This window comes from Rattus norvegicus, chromosome 2, assembly GCF_036323735.1.
Source record: "Rattus norvegicus strain BN/NHsdMcwi chromosome 2, GRCr8, whole genome shotgun sequence".
In the NCBI taxonomy this organism is placed as follows: Eukaryota; Metazoa; Chordata; class Mammalia; order Rodentia; family Muridae; genus Rattus; species Rattus norvegicus.
This window is the reverse complement of record NC_086020.1, coordinates 248,758,994-248,777,943: the sequence shown is the minus strand read 5'-3', so window position 1 is coordinate 248,777,943 and position 18,950 is coordinate 248,758,994. Positions and strand designations below refer to the sequence as shown.

At 39.8% G+C, this 18,950-nt stretch overlaps 1 protein-coding gene across 3 annotated transcripts in view; it reads right to left on the bottom strand.

Annotated features, from left to right (window-relative positions):
- The window catches only part of Negr1 (neuronal growth regulator 1), a 732,375-nt gene that overhangs the window by 237,595 nt on the left and 475,830 nt on the right, over positions 1-18,950 (bottom strand). For all 3 annotated transcript variants that reach the window (XM_063282428.1, XM_039103007.2, NM_021682.2), the window contains exon 4: positions 6,112-6,243. In XM_063282428.1, coding sequence (XP_063138498.1) covers positions 6,112-6,243 — 132 coding nt within the window. The remainder of the gene's footprint in view (positions 1-6,111; positions 6,244-18,950) is intronic.

Sequence of the window (18,950 nt, the reverse complement as noted above, 5' to 3'; positions counted from 1 at the left end):
CAGATATCAACCAAGAAAGAACTACAAATGGAAAGGAATATACAGAAATCCTCATCAAGGAAAAGTTTTGTTCTTGTGCTGAAGCAATAGAGTGGCTTTATTTTTCACTTTTAGGAAAAGGAAGACAATAGTAAAAGAATGAGTATTTCTTTATCACAGTAGCATTCTGATTTCCACAGACCTGTAACACTAAAACCCCTTTCAAAATTCGTTTAAGAGTTTGGGAGAATACATCTAAGTCTTGGACTCATGGTTTCAAAAAGATTCCTCATGCTCATTGTAAAGGAAGGTTATGGTGAGTGTGTAAAACAAAAGAGCAAACATTTAACTCAGTTGCATCTAGGGTTATGTGCACACAACCATAGCCCCGCATCTCTCACATCATGAACTCCACAGGGAGAAAAAGGAAAGTTCAGTTCTAAGTCCTTTTAAATGTTGCCTTCTTGGGGAGATTTGTTGTGAAAAATGTGCCATGTAGGTGATTAGCAAAACATCTCTAGCATTCACTGACAAGATTTCTGCAGTTTGCTCCAGACCCGGAGTCACCTACAGTCCCTTGTTTTGCTGTTGGCATTACATTTTTCCTCTGTCTTGCCCTTGCAATGACATACCAGAAATCTCCCAAGCCTTCTCTGCAGATGTAGGAAATAAGAATATGTAAATACACTTACTTAATATGCAGATGTTTCTCTGAATAGTTAATCACCCCAGGTTATTCTTTCTTTGATCACCGAGCATTGGATCTAAGCATCCCCACTGAATTCACAAGCTCCCAGCTGTATCTCCTCTGAGGTTTCATGCTTCTTAGAGGAGGACATCTTCCTCTAAGGTACCCTTCCTGTGAGGTACCCATCATTCTCCAAGGGAGCGCTCTTCCTTCTCATTATTGACTTCCATTTGTACTACAGTTAGGCCATTGGAGACTGACTAGTGGGCACTTCCTGTCCCCTCCCTCTTGTGAGGCTATTGTTGCTTTCATGTATGGATTCTCCCTTTTGTTTTGTAATAATAATAATAATATAAATATTTAATAAACATAAATATTATTATTGTTATTTAAATGTCAAGTTCAGTTTTGCCCTTTGGCATCCAGTCTGAGGTTGTGCTGTGTGTTGCTAACAGCCATGCACAGCACCTTAGGATTAGTGTAGCTTCAGATTTGCCACATTGAATTTTAACTGTATATCCCCTTTTCCTCCCCTTTCTACATAATTAGCTACTTGAAGACTGGGTCTTAGCCCGAATCCTCATCTGGAATAAATGAATAGGGAATATTATAGAGGCAGAAATAAGAAACCAAGGGTTGAACAGTAATTCAGACAGTCCTCAATGCCCCCCCTGCAGGTACCTTTGATTTCCTTGCTCCTTTCAACCTCTGTATGGTGGGTCCTGTCTGTTTCAAGGTTGACAGCTGCAATTTCTTCCAGTCATAAGTTTGATATCTCTGAATAAATTACCCAAGGTTTTGGGAAGAACTTCATGACTAGCTCAAGAGCATTGGTTGCATCTCTTGGAGCTTCTGCTGCCTGTCCCCTTTGGTCCCTTGCTTCTGGCTTTAGAGCAATTGTACTAAGTCAACCTAATTGGAACATTCCAGTCCACATGTCTGGATCTAGTTATATTGGAAGATAAAGTGCACATTTGCATAAATGAATATGTATAAGATGCAAAATTATGCACAAATACGCACCTTTGATATATTGGATAAAAGCTTGGTTCCTTGCACACCCCAAAAATGTCTTTACTATTTATTTGGCCATAGGAAGAATCACTCAATTCCATTTACTGATAATTGTGAGCTAAATCATTCTAATACTGAGTGAAATGGTCAATGTGTGAATTCATCATTGTCAAAATCTAAGTCAGATAGATATTTTTTCACCTTAGTTTGTATTTTGTATTTTTACAGTTAATTAATATATTTCTGTAGCTATATATATTTTATTCTTGGACATCAGGAAGGGTGTTAAACGTTTTAAACTCTCTATACTTCAATTATCTTATCTTTATAAAATGGAATTTGTGTCCCTTCCCTCTGAGCAAAAGCACTATGTAAATATTGAGCCATCTTTACTGAAACCACGTGAAAATGCTGGTATAAAGATAGTATCAGAAGTACTTGGTGTTCTTATGGGACTCCTAACAGTGGGAGTGTAGGATGTCTCGGACTCTTTTGCTTGCCCTTGGGACCCTTTCCCTCCTACTGGGTTGGCTATTCCAGCCTTGATATGAGGCTTTGTACTTGGTCTTATTATACCTTGTTATGCTGAGTTAGGTTGATATCCCTGGAAGGTGTATTCTTCTCTGAAGGGAAATGGAGTAACAGTGGATCTGAGGGGAGGAAAGGTTGCGGAGGGGGGAAGAGTAGAGGAAGCAGAAACTGTGGTCAGGGTGTGAAGTGTGAGAAGAAGAATAAGAAAGGAAATATACCATCTATAAAAGGTACTAGGAAAACCTGATGATTCATCTCTTTTGCCTGATAGAATGATTATACTGAGAAAATCTAGTGTAATGATGTGGTCACTTAGTAACTATGGTCTGGGATTTTGTGGATCCCATGTTGCACAAAGTGAGGGAAGCACTAACTTTAAAGAACAGGAGACCTTACTTTGTTCAGGCAACCAAACTCTTATTTATAAAACATGCATAAAATTTTATATGTATGCGGGTTATTGATATCAGTTTTGCATGTATGAAACATAGACTAATTACTGTACACACATATAAAACACATGTCCTGGAGTATACAGATATGGAATTTGAAACTCAAGGGAGGAGAAGTCAAGCTTCCATAGGGTGTCACAGGCCAGATGGTAACAGGAAGGCATTTTATCTAATAGTGTTCAATCTTAATTCCATGAACTCTACCTGATTATAAGGACTTGTAATTCCAAGACACTCTCAAGTAGAAAATCCCTTACAGCAGGGTAGAGATGTGGTCATTTCTGTCCCCACCACTGAGATATTAGCATGGCCAGTGAACAGTGGTGTCCCTGAGTTCTGGATGCAGCTATTCTTCCCTGACATCCATTATGTGATCAGTCTCAGCCGCTCTCTAAATCTCGAGTCCATTCTGCTGGTTTTCTACATTCTCTTTTCTCTTCTGGCAAGATGTGGTTCTGTCCCTGCTTTCCCCCCCTTCAGGTTAACCTGTGGGCTTTCTGAAACTCTGTCATTCTTCTACTTTAAAAATCATGGGCCTGGTTCCTACCAAGCTGACAGTGAGAATGAAACACAAATGCCAATAAAGAAAACGAATCTGTCCAAATACAAACCCACTAGCTATACCTGGGTTTAATGGTGTCTCCATTTCCCCTGACTCTCTAATGGTGTTCAGTGCATATGTACTATATGTGTGTATGTGTGTCCTGTATGACAGTGTATATTTCATGTGTTTAATGTGTATAGGCAGGACACCTCATGCATAGCCAAGGTGTATGAATAACCACCCACATGCTTCTCCAGAGCATCTGGATCTTATCATGAACAGGAGATTCTGTGCCCACCACACAGCTCTGCTGGGTTTTGTGAACTAGGGTTTGTTTGGGAGACTTTGGCTCCACTCCTTTGTGAAGTCAGCTCAGTAAAATCCACAGGTGGCACTCAGTTTTTGGCATTTGATGGGATGATTTCACAAGATTACCACTTTGAAACTTTATCACAACCAAGAGACACAATGCACGTAGTATCCCTCGCACACCTGCACTTCAAACACTATGCAGCAGGAAAGAATAAAATTCAACAAAATTGATGTGAAGCACATTGTTTGTGGGACATTTGCAAACATTTGAGCACCTGAAACTATGATTTAGAGAAAGCTAAAAGTCAAAAGACTACAAATGCGGGAAGGATATGGGAAAGAGGGTCTCTTATTCACCGTCTCTGTGATCATAAACTAGTGCATCTGTTCTAGAAATCAGTGTGGTGTTCCTGAAAAGCTAAATTTACATTGACCTTGTGACCCAGCTACCTTGGTATAAGCCCAGGCATCCTCTACCCAATGTCACCATCTCACAGAGACAATGAAGTTCCATACTCTGATCTGTGGCATCCCTTTAAAGACCTGGTGGGTCTGGGAGTGGAAACATTGAGGGCCCACTGTTTGTTCTTTAACAGTTGTAATTGTGTTTCATTTCTCAGCATTAACACCTTGATTCTTCCCTCCCAATCTTGTAAAAATCAAATCAGTTAGAGCAAATACATAATGATACAATGACCAGGATATCTCTCTCTCTCTCTCTCTCTCTCTCTCTCTCTCTCTCTCTCTCTCTCTCTCTCTCTCTCTGTGTGTGTGTGTGTGTGTGTGTGTGTGTGTGTGTGTGTGTGTGTGTTAGTTTGTTATCTTCCATTCCTAAATTCCAGAGGGATCAACCGGCAACCTTTGCAATAAAAGTCCTTTAACTCAATAGAAATCTTCTGTAATAAAAGTGCCAAGAATCTAGGGACTTGTCAAAATCTGACCTCTGAGGCAACAGCCTTGGGGTTCTGCTTCAGCCTGGATGACACAGTGTTGGAAGCTTTTCCTCAAGGTTTTATCGGGTGGCTGTGCCTTTTTTCTGCTCAGAACTCTGAAAATATTCTATCAAAAACTGCCTCCTGGTCAGGTATCAGGTATCACTTGCTCAGTCTTATTGAGAAATTTCACCCAAAGTGTGCAGATCACCAGCTGACAAACTTTAGATGATGATGGTGATCTTCTCTGACAGGCAGCTCAATGCCAGGAGTGTTCAGAGAGTTAACAGTTGCCTTGCAGCTTGCTGAGAGGAACCTGGTGTGGCTGTTCCCTGGGAGGTTCTGCCAGCACCTGACCAATGCAGATACTGATGCTTGGAGCCAACCATCAGACTGAGCTGGGGACCCTGGTAGGGGAACTGGTAGAAGGACTGGAGGAATAGAGGGGATTGCAACTCCATAGGAGAAACAATATAGTTTCTGAACCATTCAGTGCTCCCAGGTTCTAGACCACTAACCAATGAGTGTACAGGAAGGGATCCATGGCTTTATACATACGTAGCAGAGGATTGCCTTGTCTGACATCAATGAGAGGAGAGGTCCTTGGTCCTGTGGAGGTTTGATTCCCCAGTGTAGGGGGCTGCTGGAGGGTGGGGGTAGGAGTGAGTGGGTGGGTGGCAGAGAACCCCCGTAGAGGCAAAGGGGAGGGGGAGAGGGCAGATGTGGAATGGAGAGAGGGATTGTGGAGAGGTAACCGTGAGGGGGATATCATTTGAGATGTAAACAAATGGAATGATTAATAAAAAAATTAAAAAATAAAACAGTTGCCTCATGAGACTGGAAGATTCATGTTCATGTAAAATAACTACTGATTGGTATCAACATTTATGGATATATTTAGAACTGTTCCATTTATCTAGTTATCAATACCATCATCTGGTTATCATCAACATCAAAGGTCATATGTAGAAAAGTATGTAAATGAAATAAAAAGATAAAAGATATAGCCTGTGTATATTTTGGGTAAGATACTCTTATCCCCAAAGTAGTTTCTTTAAAAAAGTCAAATAATGGAAAACAATTTTGAAAGACAACTTTATTCACAGGTCAAGGATATTTGCAGTGGGATACTCCAAGGAGTTGTCCTCTTTCCATATTGAAAATGGTGTGGTATCATGGTGTTGATGACATTGTATCTAGCTCATATTAACTTCATGATAATAGTGTTTATATTTCCAAGCTAGAAGTTCATTCATCCAACTGAGTAAGCATCACCACCCGCTCTCATCTTTCAATGAATTGCTTCCTACTTGTGTCTACCAGGTCTGATCAAGTGCTGCACATTGGATCTCTGCTGGTGTCCAGCAAGTGAGACCTAAGTCAGAGTCATAGTGCTTTAGAGACAAGGGTGAGATCTCTAGGAGCGCTAGGCATGAAGATGACACTGGAAGAATTTAGTCTGTATATCATTCAAACCTTTGCTGGGATCTGCTGAGGCCATAGTACACACAGAGGGGTGTGTGTGTGTGTGTGTGTGTGTGTGTGTGTGTGTGTGTGTGTGTGTGTCTGTGTGTATGCTCATATATATGACCTAATAAAGCAGCCATAGCAATTTTAGACATTTCTCAGTAGTTATGGTGATAAAGAAAAGAGACTTACAGTTCACGACCACTCTCACTTTCTTCACATCTGGGAATGATACATCGTTCTCTGCACTGCATTCGTACTCCCCAGCCTGGTCTCTTGTAATTCCATAAATGTCCAAATATTGTCCATTTTCAAATGGTTTTGCTACAACAATAACAGAAAATAGACAGTGCATTTAATTGTTACTGTTAGAGGCTTCATTCAAGGAAAACAACCACCTTAGCGGTTCCTAACAGACATCACTCTCCAGACAATTCCACACGCGACAGAAAACAAGAAAATGGGGACCCAAGAGCAGAAAGCCCATGTTTTCCTTAATTGGTTCTGGTTTCAAAGCCTTCATATAGAACAGCCCTGAACCATGTCCTCTCAATGTGCATGGAATTCACTCGTGTCACTTGGTGTGTACTTTTATATAGTGCAAAATACCAACTGGACACTTCACCTAACTAAATGTCTCTTTTCTCATGGGAACCTCCTTCTGCTCAGCAGCCAGATGGCTTGATGAAAATACACAGGGCTATAAAACCAACACCAGAAGCCCCTATCCAAAACTGCCAATGCTCCCAAGCAAGCCACACTGTAAATGCTATATGCAAATCACCCAGTGAATCTCAGGGAAGAGCTTAATGATTCTCAACTAAGAGTTAAGTGGTTATACAAACAAACCAAATTATCTTTATTTTTTTATTATTCCAGTGAAAACATTCTGTTTGACTAAAAATAACGGTAGATTAAGAATATAAAGTCATAATCACAGATGGAAAAATATCCCCAAGTTAATGAGATTGGAAATCAAGACTCCTTTCTTCAGTAATAGGATTTGTACTCAAACAAAAGCAGAGTCATTGGGCAGCTGGGGTCCTGACAGAGTCTCTGCAGAGAAGATGTGGTGCTTGGAGTGAAGTTCTCTCTCCCTGTCCTTTAGATAACTGTGAAATATATTCACATTTCAGTGCCTACAGAAGGGATTGGGAATGAAGGAACCTACTAACCATCATTTCCCAAAGTCAAGGCTTCCTCTGTCTTCATGCTGTCACCTTTCCAGAAATACAATGACCCAGAAGTTAGAAAGTTAATGGGATTCACTTTCAATAAATCTAAGGAAATTCAGTTACAGCCTCTCAAATCTAGAATGCATGTCAATTACTGTACCCCCTGTGGGTTCTGTCTGGGACAGTATTCACCATCACAGTTTGCCCTCAGAATGACTGTGACTTTGCCAATAAAAGACATGAGTGTTCAGAATATATCTGACTCTTTTGCTGTTTACCATGTTGCTCTCATTTGAAGATGGAGAGAGTTAAACCTCTGGAATATTAGTTGACTGACAAACTGTTCAGAGAAGTAAGATTTCAAAATAAGAATTAACTTCACAATCTAAATTGGAGAACATTGGTGACAAGATCCCAATCACCCAATCTATACCTAGACACAGTGCTCCATCATGTGACTCTCTTTCTGATTTGTTCTCACAACTCCAGTTTCAAGGACTTAAATTATTCTGCAAAAACAAATGAAACTTGGAAGACAAATACTCATCTACACCAGGCACATACCGCAACCTATCTGAACGATCAAGAGTCATGTAATCATTAGCTAAGTAATTAAACTTGGAAGCTATATACACATGCTCCACATGCTCTTTAGTTCTTATTGCTTAACCATAACAAGAATAAAAAAACACTAGCCTTTAAATCATTGAAGGTTAGGATGTTGATTTTATTAGTTTGATTAGTATATATTAATTATGCACAGTAAGGAATTTCATCCACACACTTTTCTACATGTACTTAATATATTTCAATCATGTTTGTTCCCTGTTATCCTTTCTTACCCCTCTGTCATCCCTATCCATCTCCTTCCACTCCCCGGGTACACTCTCTTCTGCTTTCATGTGACCTGGTGAATTTCATTAGGGTTCTTGATACTGGCATGCTGTTTATTTATGGGTGCATATATCAGTGGCTATATCAGTTAAGAAAATATTTCTTTCTTCACCATCAACCATCACATTTTTGTAAATTCTCATGGAAGACAACATAGATTTTTTTAAAAAATACATACTAGAATCAATAAACGTAGAAAAATGTGAGAAACAATGGGTTCAGAACAAATGTTGCAAATTCTGAGAAGAAATTGAGTATACCATGGGCAGAAATGTCACTATAGCATCAGCCAGCACCAGAGATGCCTTTTATACCTACTGAGTATATATCCCTGTCATGGGCATGGTTGCCACAGTCTACAGAGTGACTTGGAGATCTTTCTTCACACTGCCTCCAAATGAGGCCTGAGCTGTCAGTCAGAGAGTCATATGATGCTACAGTCATCCATCAGTCATACAATCCCCCCAATAAAGGGGGTAGATGGTACAGACAGTCATCAGTCATATGACCCCCATAAAGGCACCTGCCAGATGTAAAACATCCCTTAGGGTCATTCTGCTTTTTTTGTCTGACTATTGGAACTTTTGGTCTGATGTAGCATCTACTCTCCTTGCCACAAAAGGTAGGCATAGGGTGTCTGTCTTATGTGGGTAGAATGCCCATTCTGAACTCACCTTTGCTCTGTTCTAGGGTTGGTCATTCCAGAGCTGAATTCCAGATTGGAAAATTAAGAGCTGTGTTTGTCAATATATAAACATTTGATCAAGTCATTTTAGTCCATCAGTGCAATTCAGCTCAACCCATCCCAAAGTTAAAGATCAGGACAAGGCTTGATGGACATAGAGAGAAAAGACAAAGACAATAACCCCACATGAGACAGGGATCTACTTAGTTCTAATATGACCCCTGTAGATGTTCACAGTGTGATGAGCTTCATCACCCCGTGAGTGGCAATTTCAATGGTGACGCAAGAACAATGGAAACAGCAGACTCCTGGTCACAGTGCTTCCCCTGTACTAGGAGTGAAGCTCCTATTGTGTCATTGTGTGTTGTCATGCCATCCTCACATGGCACATACTTAATAAATATTTACTGAATGGGTAATCATATGTCCACTTAATGAGAATGAAGTCCCATGCACTAAAAGTCCATACTAGAAGAACTCTCCACTTCACTTTCATTGTCACAGAGAAGGAAAATAATCTTAGAAAGAGTTGTCCTATTGAATAACACCCTGACATGACAGAAAGTGACCAGTTGAGAGAAAATCCTGTAAAGTAAGCTACTGTCAATCCTTTATAAGATCACAAAGACTATCAAAATATTAAATACCGCATGGCAGAATAAAGATAAGAGCTTATGAGGACTACAAGATAAACAGTTTTTGTTTGCAGTAATCTCTTCCAAATAGAGCCATACTCTTCTAAAGTGTGAGTGAATTAATTAATAAATGAATGAATAAATAACTAAGAAAACTGGCTGCTCTTACATTTAGGAATCAGGTTGAATTCCCAGCATCCACATTGTGGCTCATGACCTGTGTTCTGTCAGCTTTACCTCTAAAGAATTTCAGGCCTGTTCTAGGAGCCCCTGACTCAGTCTCAGTTCTCTAAATGTGTTTGATACTGTGGAATAACAGTAATTAACTACCACACTTCAGAAACACTTCAGAGATATTCCAAAATCTTTACCCAGGAAGAGTTATCACATTATTCCAGGATTCCTTGCAGAAAGATGTACTGTGAAGAGTCTCACAGCCAGTAGAACTTGATGGCACTCTCCTATGAATTTGCAAAATATTCTTACAATGGTTCACTTACATATATAGGAATGGTCATTTCCCAATAGCTTGTCATCCAAGCTCATTTTTGAGGTCATGAACCACGTCTTCTTGGCATTGTCTCATGCAGTGTAGTCAAGGATATGAGGTAAATTTGCTGGGCCAACATTTCAGCTCTATCAATCCTGAGCTATATAACCCCTTTCTAAATTCTTATTTGCTAACTTACAAGCAATGTATGGGGACAGTGACATAGCCTGCTTTGTCAGGTTATGCAGAGGAATAACTTATACAAATATATCATTCACACCATTGTATAACACACAATGAGTATAAAATATACATTTGCTCTTATTATAATATTCAAGCTTGGAAATGCAAGGGAGTTTTGTTTGGAGACTGTTTCTGCACTGATGGGTTACTGTATTCAATGAGTCATTTCTACCTTATCATGGTTTCTAATAGACGTGAAAATTAGGAAGCTGGGCAGGAGATAATAAAAGCAATGGCCATCCCTGTTCTTCTATCACCTCAGCAGTTAAGGAAACATGCACATTTTGCCCATCAACTGTTAAAATAGGCATAACCTTTATTGGAGTTCTTAGGAACAATGCAGCTTTCCCTGTTTCTTGTACATGTGTTAATGGGTTTACATATATACACATGAGTACATAGGATTGTCTGGAGACATCCAAAGAAAGCCTTGAAGAGTTGTGTTTCTGATAAGAGTGGTAGAAGATGTAACAAGGCAAGAATCTCACTGAATACTACAGGCTAACCAAAAACAAGCCCAATGCCAGGGATTGGGTACCTCTTTTGAAGTTGTTGGCAGGTGAAGTCCCATAGATGATCAAGTATTACAGCCTAGTGCTATCACTCTTAACTTCCCTCTAGAACTACATGGTAAGATTCCATCGCTGAAGGCATTATATATTCAAGTCACAGCACATGGGAAATCAAGCTGGTACTGACCTGGAAGCTTTTATCTTTCTGTCTAGCTTTCATAGTGCTGGAAGATGCTAGGCATGCTACTAGAAAAGTAATCAGTCCTACATAGTTGTAAACCCTGGGAGATTCAGTAGAGATCAGACCAGCAAGATATGCCCACGTTGCAACAGTGCTATGAAAATCACAGAGTAACTAACCAGTTCTGATTGGAGTCAAGTCCTGCTTTACAAGCCGGAACTTATCACAGGCACCAAGAACTTATGACTACACAGATCATACTCCCTAGGGGAAAACCTCATTTTATTTTTCTGCTAAATGGACATAGCTTTAAACCAACTCCTAGGAACTTATCAGATTACACCCATAAAAACGTGCATCTATCAACCATCACTGGAGAGGCTTTTTGCAGTTGATGGTGATGGCCAAGGTGCAGAGAATGTTAGACTGTACAATCTTCAGCCCTAAATAAGACATCTATCTATAACATACTCCCATCTGGGCAGGAAAGATTATAAGAGCCAGGGCCAGTGGTTAACTATAAGAATATAGTGTTTTCTAGACACAAGCAGGTCTGTGAACATAAGAACTCACAGTACAAGTCCTACAGCAGCTCAAACCAGACAAAATTCCTGCATAAAAAGGGACAGTATGCATAAACTCTCATCTCTCCCTGACGAGCTATTGGCAGTTGGTAGCTGCTGGATGGGGGAGAGTCAGGTTTCTTAATTGGTTGTGACCGCTGCTGAATGGATTCCCAGTGGATGGAGCACTATTAGACTATAAGAGTTCAAAAACCCAACAAAACCAAACAACAGAAACACCTAATGGATACAAAATTGGGTGCATAGGGTGGAATTAGAAGCTGAAATATGGTCCAAGTACATCACATTACATTCTCAAAGAATAAATGGAAATGAATTGTAGCAGACTTAAGAGAATGCTCATGGCCAAACTTCTTGCAGTCTGCCTTTCTCTGCTAGTGCCCTGAGCTCTTCCTTTTCTAGTCACCTACATGCCTTCCCAAATTTCAGTTCCCTGAAGAGACAAGCAAGATACTCAAAGGAGTGTTATGTGGTTTACTGACCAGTCCCTCAGCCCATATGGCATCCTTAAGGAACAAAAACAGCACAAACACAATTAAACAAGGGTCACTCTGACCCTGTGTGGCATAGAAATGTTCACCCACCACCACTTACTTAATTCTTAGCAGTTCTATGTGTATTTTTATTGTACTTATGGTCTGTGAAATAAAAGGCTGTCTCCTATTCCATATCTTAAATTAGGTCTATAGTTGCTGACTATATTTTCATGGGAAAATAACTATACAAATGTCTGAGCAGTTAAATTTTCCATCATTGTTAAAAAGTATTGTGGTTAACAATTAAATAAAAATAAAGTAAAAAAAAAACACCATCTATCTTTCCTTTGTCCAAAATACGATGCTAAATGCCTCTATGTGAATCAATTCCTCAGTGAGGTTTCAATTAACTTATGGGGCAAACCTCACGGTTTTGACTCTCTGTACCCGTGGATTCTGAATTCATGAATTTAATCACCCAGGAATGGAAACATTTATTTTTAAAGTTTCAGTACTAAAAGTCTATAAACTGATTTTCTTATCATTGTTCCCTAAACAGTACAATACAACTACTTAAGGGACATTTACACTGTGTTAGGATTGTAAGTAGTTTAAATGGTAAAGTACAAGAAGTGACCCAGTTATATTCAAACACAAACCTATTTTAAATTAAGAGACTTGGGCACGTATAGAGTTTGACATCTGTGGAATGTCCCAGATTCAGTGTTCCACAGTCAAGGTAGACCCTCTCTGTAGAACAAGGCAGTAACAGCCAAGTGCTTAAGCATTTTGCCAATGACTCAGTTACACATATGGAATCAAAAAGCAACTCCTAAAACTCAAGTTTGGATTCACAGGTGGCTTCAGTGCCTAAATTTAAAAGCAAGCAGCAGAATGGCCTGTGGTAAGAACTAGATTGAGGTCTGTGCACAGAATTCTGGTTATTTTTGAACAACAATAATGTATAATTTAAATTGGTGTTGACCCCTGAACAAGGCTTTTGGATCTCATGTTAAACTTCTGTGGCTGCTGTGGCATGTTACTGCATACTTACTGGGTTAAAATCAGTATTAACCCAGCTGTCAATTTCGCCTCTTCCATATGCTGTGTGTTTGTGTGTGTGTGTGTGTGTGTGTGTGTGTGTGTGTGTGTGTGTGAATAGCAGTGTCTTCTCCAAAGAATGGTTCTTTCTGGTCTCTAAGGTAATCAGATCATAAGTAGAGGTGGACTTACCAATGGCATCGTGCTAAGAACCTTAACAAAGGAGCACATTTTGGAGGATTCAGTGCAATTACAGAAGTCTCAAGAGCAACAGAACCATGGTCCTAAAGAGGGAGCATGAGCAGTCCTCTACAAACCACTGCTGACTTAGACAATGGCTAAGGGAGGCATGTGCCATACCATGGAAGGTTGTTCAAGTCCCTGGGCCATCAGCTAGGTCCTGGTTCTCCATCAGAGTGACTACATGAAAACAAAAATCTAAACTTCTAACCTGTAGAGTATAGGAGGATGTCTTTGTTCTTGGGCCCCACTAAGTCTCTGGCAGTTTGGTACACATGACAACTTAGAACTAATTCCACACACTTGACTAAAGTCAGCCATGGCTTTCTGAGACTAAGGCACCATCACCGTTGGTGGCCACAGGGTTGATTACACTTTGTGGCTCTGCCTCCACACACATGTTGTACTTTCTATATAATTTCTAAAGACAGTAGCAGATAGGAAAGTTTTCATGGTGTAATTTATAAAGTTGCTGAGGTCATCAATCCTTCTGAATAATACAAGTAGTTTCCAGAAAAAAAATGAATTCAAAGAGAACATTCCTTTATGAGAATGTACTAAAAATATATCTGTTAATGCAATTCTGGGATGTGTTCTCAGAGCACAGAGGTAATGGAATCTGAAGGTGGTGTAAGAGAAGGAGTATTAAGAAAAATGAAATTGTGGAACTCGCCCCCCCCCAAGATGATTCTAACAAGGTTCAGAAGCAAATAAAACAACCAAGAAATACAAAGCTCACTTCCCCAGTCTTCTTCTTTCACACTTTCATAGCCTACCAGCTAGCAGTGAGGAAAAGCTCAGTCCACAGTCGCTTCTTTCTTTCCTGACTGTCATCTGCTACGTATACTTCATCATGTGTTTGTTCAGGAGACAGGAATTGTACCCCAATATCTGATCAGTCAACACGATCCTTTCTACTTCCAAAAGTATATAGTTCATTGTGGAAACAAAAGAATAAAAAGGTAATTTTAATAGTGTCTAGCAAATGTCACATTTGGCATAAATGCAGGGTCCTATTTGTCATTATTCTGAGAAAAAAATTGTCCTAATCAAGAATCTAGAAATTGGATTAAGTCTGAATATCAGCTTCGTGAGAGTAGGCAGAGGTAAGTCTGAAGCTTATAAGCATAAATCACAGGCTAGAGGGACTTTTATTCTGCAAAAATAATTTGCATTCATGCTGGGGGAAGAATGCAAACCCCTGAAAGGAATAGAGTGCTGCAATATATTTAAATATCTAATTTTAAAATTCTGCTTCTAGAATTCCACTCCTCAATGTGTCCAAGAACAATGACCAAATGTATCATTCTATTATTTACCACTCCATTAACAATTGAAACCCAAAAAACAAGTTTTTCATACTTTGGACAACGGAAAGCACTGGGTTAGGATTTCTGCGGCACATACAGTTGACTACTTGGAGGCACGACGTTCTCTGTGGAAGCCTCACTTTGTGGCTGAGAGGAGTAAGTGGTGAATTCAGGCAGCATGAGCCACATGGAAGTTCTGTTGTCCAATGTGTTCATCACATCAGCAGTGCCTTTTTGCAAGAACCTCATGAAGCTTGGTGACAATGACATCTCTTTAAGGAAGAGGAGAATGGAGGTCATAGAATCTCCACCTGAGACCTCTTGTCCCTCCTACTCATTCATATATGATTCTCTCCTGTTTGCACTTGGCTACATAAGGTGAGGTGTTTAAAGGAGGGACTCTATCTACACAGGTGTAGGGAGGCTGTTGCCATGTAGAAACTTACTTTGGGTTATCATTTAGACCTTCAGGAGGAAGAAGCTATTGTTTATGTCTCCCGAAGGAAGGGATTCTCACAAATTCTAAAGGATTGAACCTACACAGACAAAAAAAAAAGCTACAAAAATCAACAGGTAACAGATGCTTCTTATTAAGTGCTGAGTTATTAAAATCATTGGGAGGCATTCTTTGAAGTTGAGAAAAAAGAAAACTGGTGCTTTTTTTTATTAAAATGCAGACATAAGAAAAATTTCATATTGTTTGTCTAAAGGTATGCAAGCCATTGACAATGGATACCACACCCTACAAGAACAACACCTAGTATTAATGTGGTTAATTACAAATTAAAGATATGATAAAACAAGAGGCAAGTTCGAGAAAAGGAGATTAGTAATAGAAATAATTGAGAGAGCAAAGCAATAAACTCTAAAACAGTCTATCAATGGGAATATGAATGAACCCAAAAGATGAGCCTTTAAAAGATCCTTGAAATGAACAGACCTTAACCAGACTGTTAGAGAATAGCAAGAAAGATGGATGCTATGCTCACTAACCACTAAGGAAATCAACACTATTGTCCCATGAAGAGAGAATAGCTAAAATGTTGGGTTCTTTATACATTTTTAATTAAAAAAGTAAATTAAAATGTAAAGTCTCAGTAGAAGCAGTTAAGAGATGGCTAACATAGTAGAACAAGTTTTTAAAACTAAGATGGTATTTACATATTATAAGATAACTGTGTTTATTGATAGAAGTTAGGATCAATAATCATTCTGAAATTGTAATGTCAAGGACAAGAAAATGCAACTGCAGGTATATCTTGAAAGATTCAAAGAACAGACAAAAGGAATTACATTTTTAGACCATTGAAGTCTTCTATATCATTGGGGTGAAGTCACCTTGGAAGCCTGACTCTTATAGATCATCTAACACTTTCACCTCAATGTCAGCAGAAGCCTTAATAGTTAAACCATATATGAAAGAGTAGTAAAAATACTGATAATGACTAATTGCCCAGATTCAACCTGGCTGTACTGAGGAATTGTGCTGTCTCCTTTTTCTAGCCAATGCTCTATCATTTAGCTGAGAAATTATTGGCATAAATACACTGTGAATGTGCTACATAAGATATCATTTCTTCTACATAATATTTTGAAAATTAGAAAAGTATCAGAGTAAGATCACTGGCACTAGAACAGGACATCATGAGGCAATTTTCTGACAGCAAAACTCAAGTGTCTCCATTAGAAAGGTGGGAGTATATCTGTACCTCTGTTGAGGTTGCCATCCCACAGTCAAAAACTCTGACCCAGAATTGCCCCTGTCTGAAAGAACTTCAAGGACAAAAATGGAGAAAGCCTGAGGAAAAGGAGGTCCAACGATAAGCCCAAAGTGGGATCCAACTCAAGGGAAGGCCCTAAGGCCTGACACTATTACTGAGGCTATGGTGTGCTCACAAAAAGGGGCCTATCACGACTGCCCTCCAAAAGACCCAATAAGCAGCTGAAAGAGTCAGGTGCAGATATTTGCACCGAACCAATGAACAGAAGCTGCTGAGCCCTGTGATTAAATTAGGGAAAAGCTGAAAAAGCTGAGGAAGAGGGTGACCCTATAAGAAAACTAGCAGTCTCAATTAACCTGGACCCTCGAGATCTCTCAGACACTGAGCCAACAACCAGACAGCATATACCAGTTGATATGAGACTCCCAACACATATTAACAGCAGAGGACTGCCAGGTCTGGACCCAGAGAAGAATCGCCTAATCCTCAAGAGACTCAATGCCCCAGGGCATGGGGGGGTTCTGGTTGGATAGGAGCAGGGAATGGGAACAACCTCGTGGAGATGGTAGGGGGAGGCGGTATGGAATGATGAACAGTCGGAGGGTGGACTGGGGGATGGATAAAGTGTGGAATGAAAAAAGAAATTAAATAAAAAATAAACTGCTGCAAAAGAAAAGTTAAAAAAGAAAAAAGGCAACTTTAACCAGCCAAAGGTAATGGAGAAACCACTGTACACCCTCTAACATCTTATGTGGGAAGGGTTAGGACTTCAAATGTTGGAAAGGATACAGAGTTCATCATATAGGCCCTCTGCCCCAGTCCTGTTAGTCCCACTGGCAGGGAGGGAATTTATAGTATTCTAATTGATTTTTGGCTAACCGTGCTTTAGAAATACTACAGAGGCGACATGAATTACAACCCATGCCTGTATCTGTCACCTCATGGTACTGTCCTGTTGTATTAGCTTTGTGACCCAGGGCACTATGTGAGTGATGTACTCTTCATCTTCATGGTCTGCCTGGATAATAGAACCTGAATTCTCTGTTGTTTTATTTGTATCATAAGTTCACGTGGAGAAACACAGCTATTGGGGGACTGCCTGTAGGAAATCCACTCACTTCTTTACCTATTTTAAATTTTCTTCTCAACATATTATAAAACTGTGGACTTTGTGTGCCTTACTTAGGGATTTTAAATTTTAAAATTGTCTTTAATGGCACAGACCCTCTAGCTCAGTATTAAGAGAAAGGACTGGGTCGAGGTCAGTCTGTACTATACAGTAAATAAAAGTCAGCCTGAGCTGTATAGCAAGATATTGTCTCAAAAACTAAATAATTGAAACCAAGATCTGGAGCTGTAACTCCATGGTATACTGCATGCACCCATGCACAGAGCTCTAGCCTCTATGATTAGCATTTAAACAGGTAAAGAAGACCCTTTTTTACTGTTATTTTAAAACAGAATGTCCCCATGTAGTCTATGTGGACCCCAAACTCTAGCTCAGCCCAGTCATGAATTTACCTTATTTTCTGAGACACCTACTCTCATTGAACCTAGGTCTATCCAACTGAGCTAGGATCCAAGATTCCCCATCCTCAACTCCTTCCATGGTGTGAGATTATAAATACATATTATGTACCACTGCCCCTCAGTCTACATGTGGATGCTGAACACCAGACTCAGGTCCACAGGTACTTACCACCTTCCCCATCCCTTAGTTAATATTTCACTTCTTATGATCACTTTCTTCAAATGGACAAGGGCAACAACTGTTTTACAGTGCTGTTTTACACACTAATTTTGACAGTATCATGAGGCTCTTAGTAAAATTTCAATGAAATTAATTTTTTATAGATATACATACATTGATAAAATTAAGATTGAATTTAATACAGCATGTTCATTGGCTATGGTATTTGTCATTGAACTTAATGTGTTGACAAAACCTGGGACAGTAAATCCGTTTAATGGCCCTAAATTCAAGCCAATGTGAAGTGGAAATTTAAGGATTCTTTACAAAGTCAGTTGGATGTTGTTTTGCTGAGGCAAACACCTGAAGGACATTTTGTTAAAGTGGACACAGGTGTGAAAGGCTAAGGCAGACTCGAGAATGAATATTTCAATGAAGCAGGCACAGGAGAAAGGATGTTCTGCTAAAACGAGTATGTGAAAGGACATGTGATAAAGGATTCTTTGCTAACACCACACATGTATTGGTCTGCCTTACAATGCATAATTGAGCTGCAATTTGTCAGGACTCCTTAGAAAGAAATGCACCAAAATCCTTCTAGTGGTTACTGAAGTTTCTTGGTGCTTCCAATGACTTGAGCTGATTGACAGAGTGATGTCAGCTGAGAAAGGTGAATGTGCTGAGGCAAGATCCAAGACCCACGCTGAGGCAAGATCTGTGGAGCACTTGTGATGTTTGGAGGGAGTATAGATAGGGCTCTATGGACAGCAACAGAGGCTTTGCTAAGCTTGCTTATAGAGCTAGCTATGCAATACTGTGGTCTATGCTGAGAGAGATAACAGCTGAAAATTTCTCCTGGCATTCCTGCTGGTCCCATCTGCCGACTTGTGCCGAGGCTGAGGCCTGGCTGTTTCTCCTAGGTCCTGTCACTGCTGTTGATAATCAGACTACAGAACTGGACTGTTGGTATATTCATGAAAGGTATGTGAGTGGACAGAACTGCCTCTGCTAACCTGTGAACTAGACTGCTGATTTCCAGACAACACAGATGGGAGTTGTTCCAAAGAACTTTTCTAAAGAGGTCCACATCCTCTGTATCCTTTCTTTCCCACTACTTGTGGTGGGTGATGGGTTAAAAGGGAGGTTAAAGCATT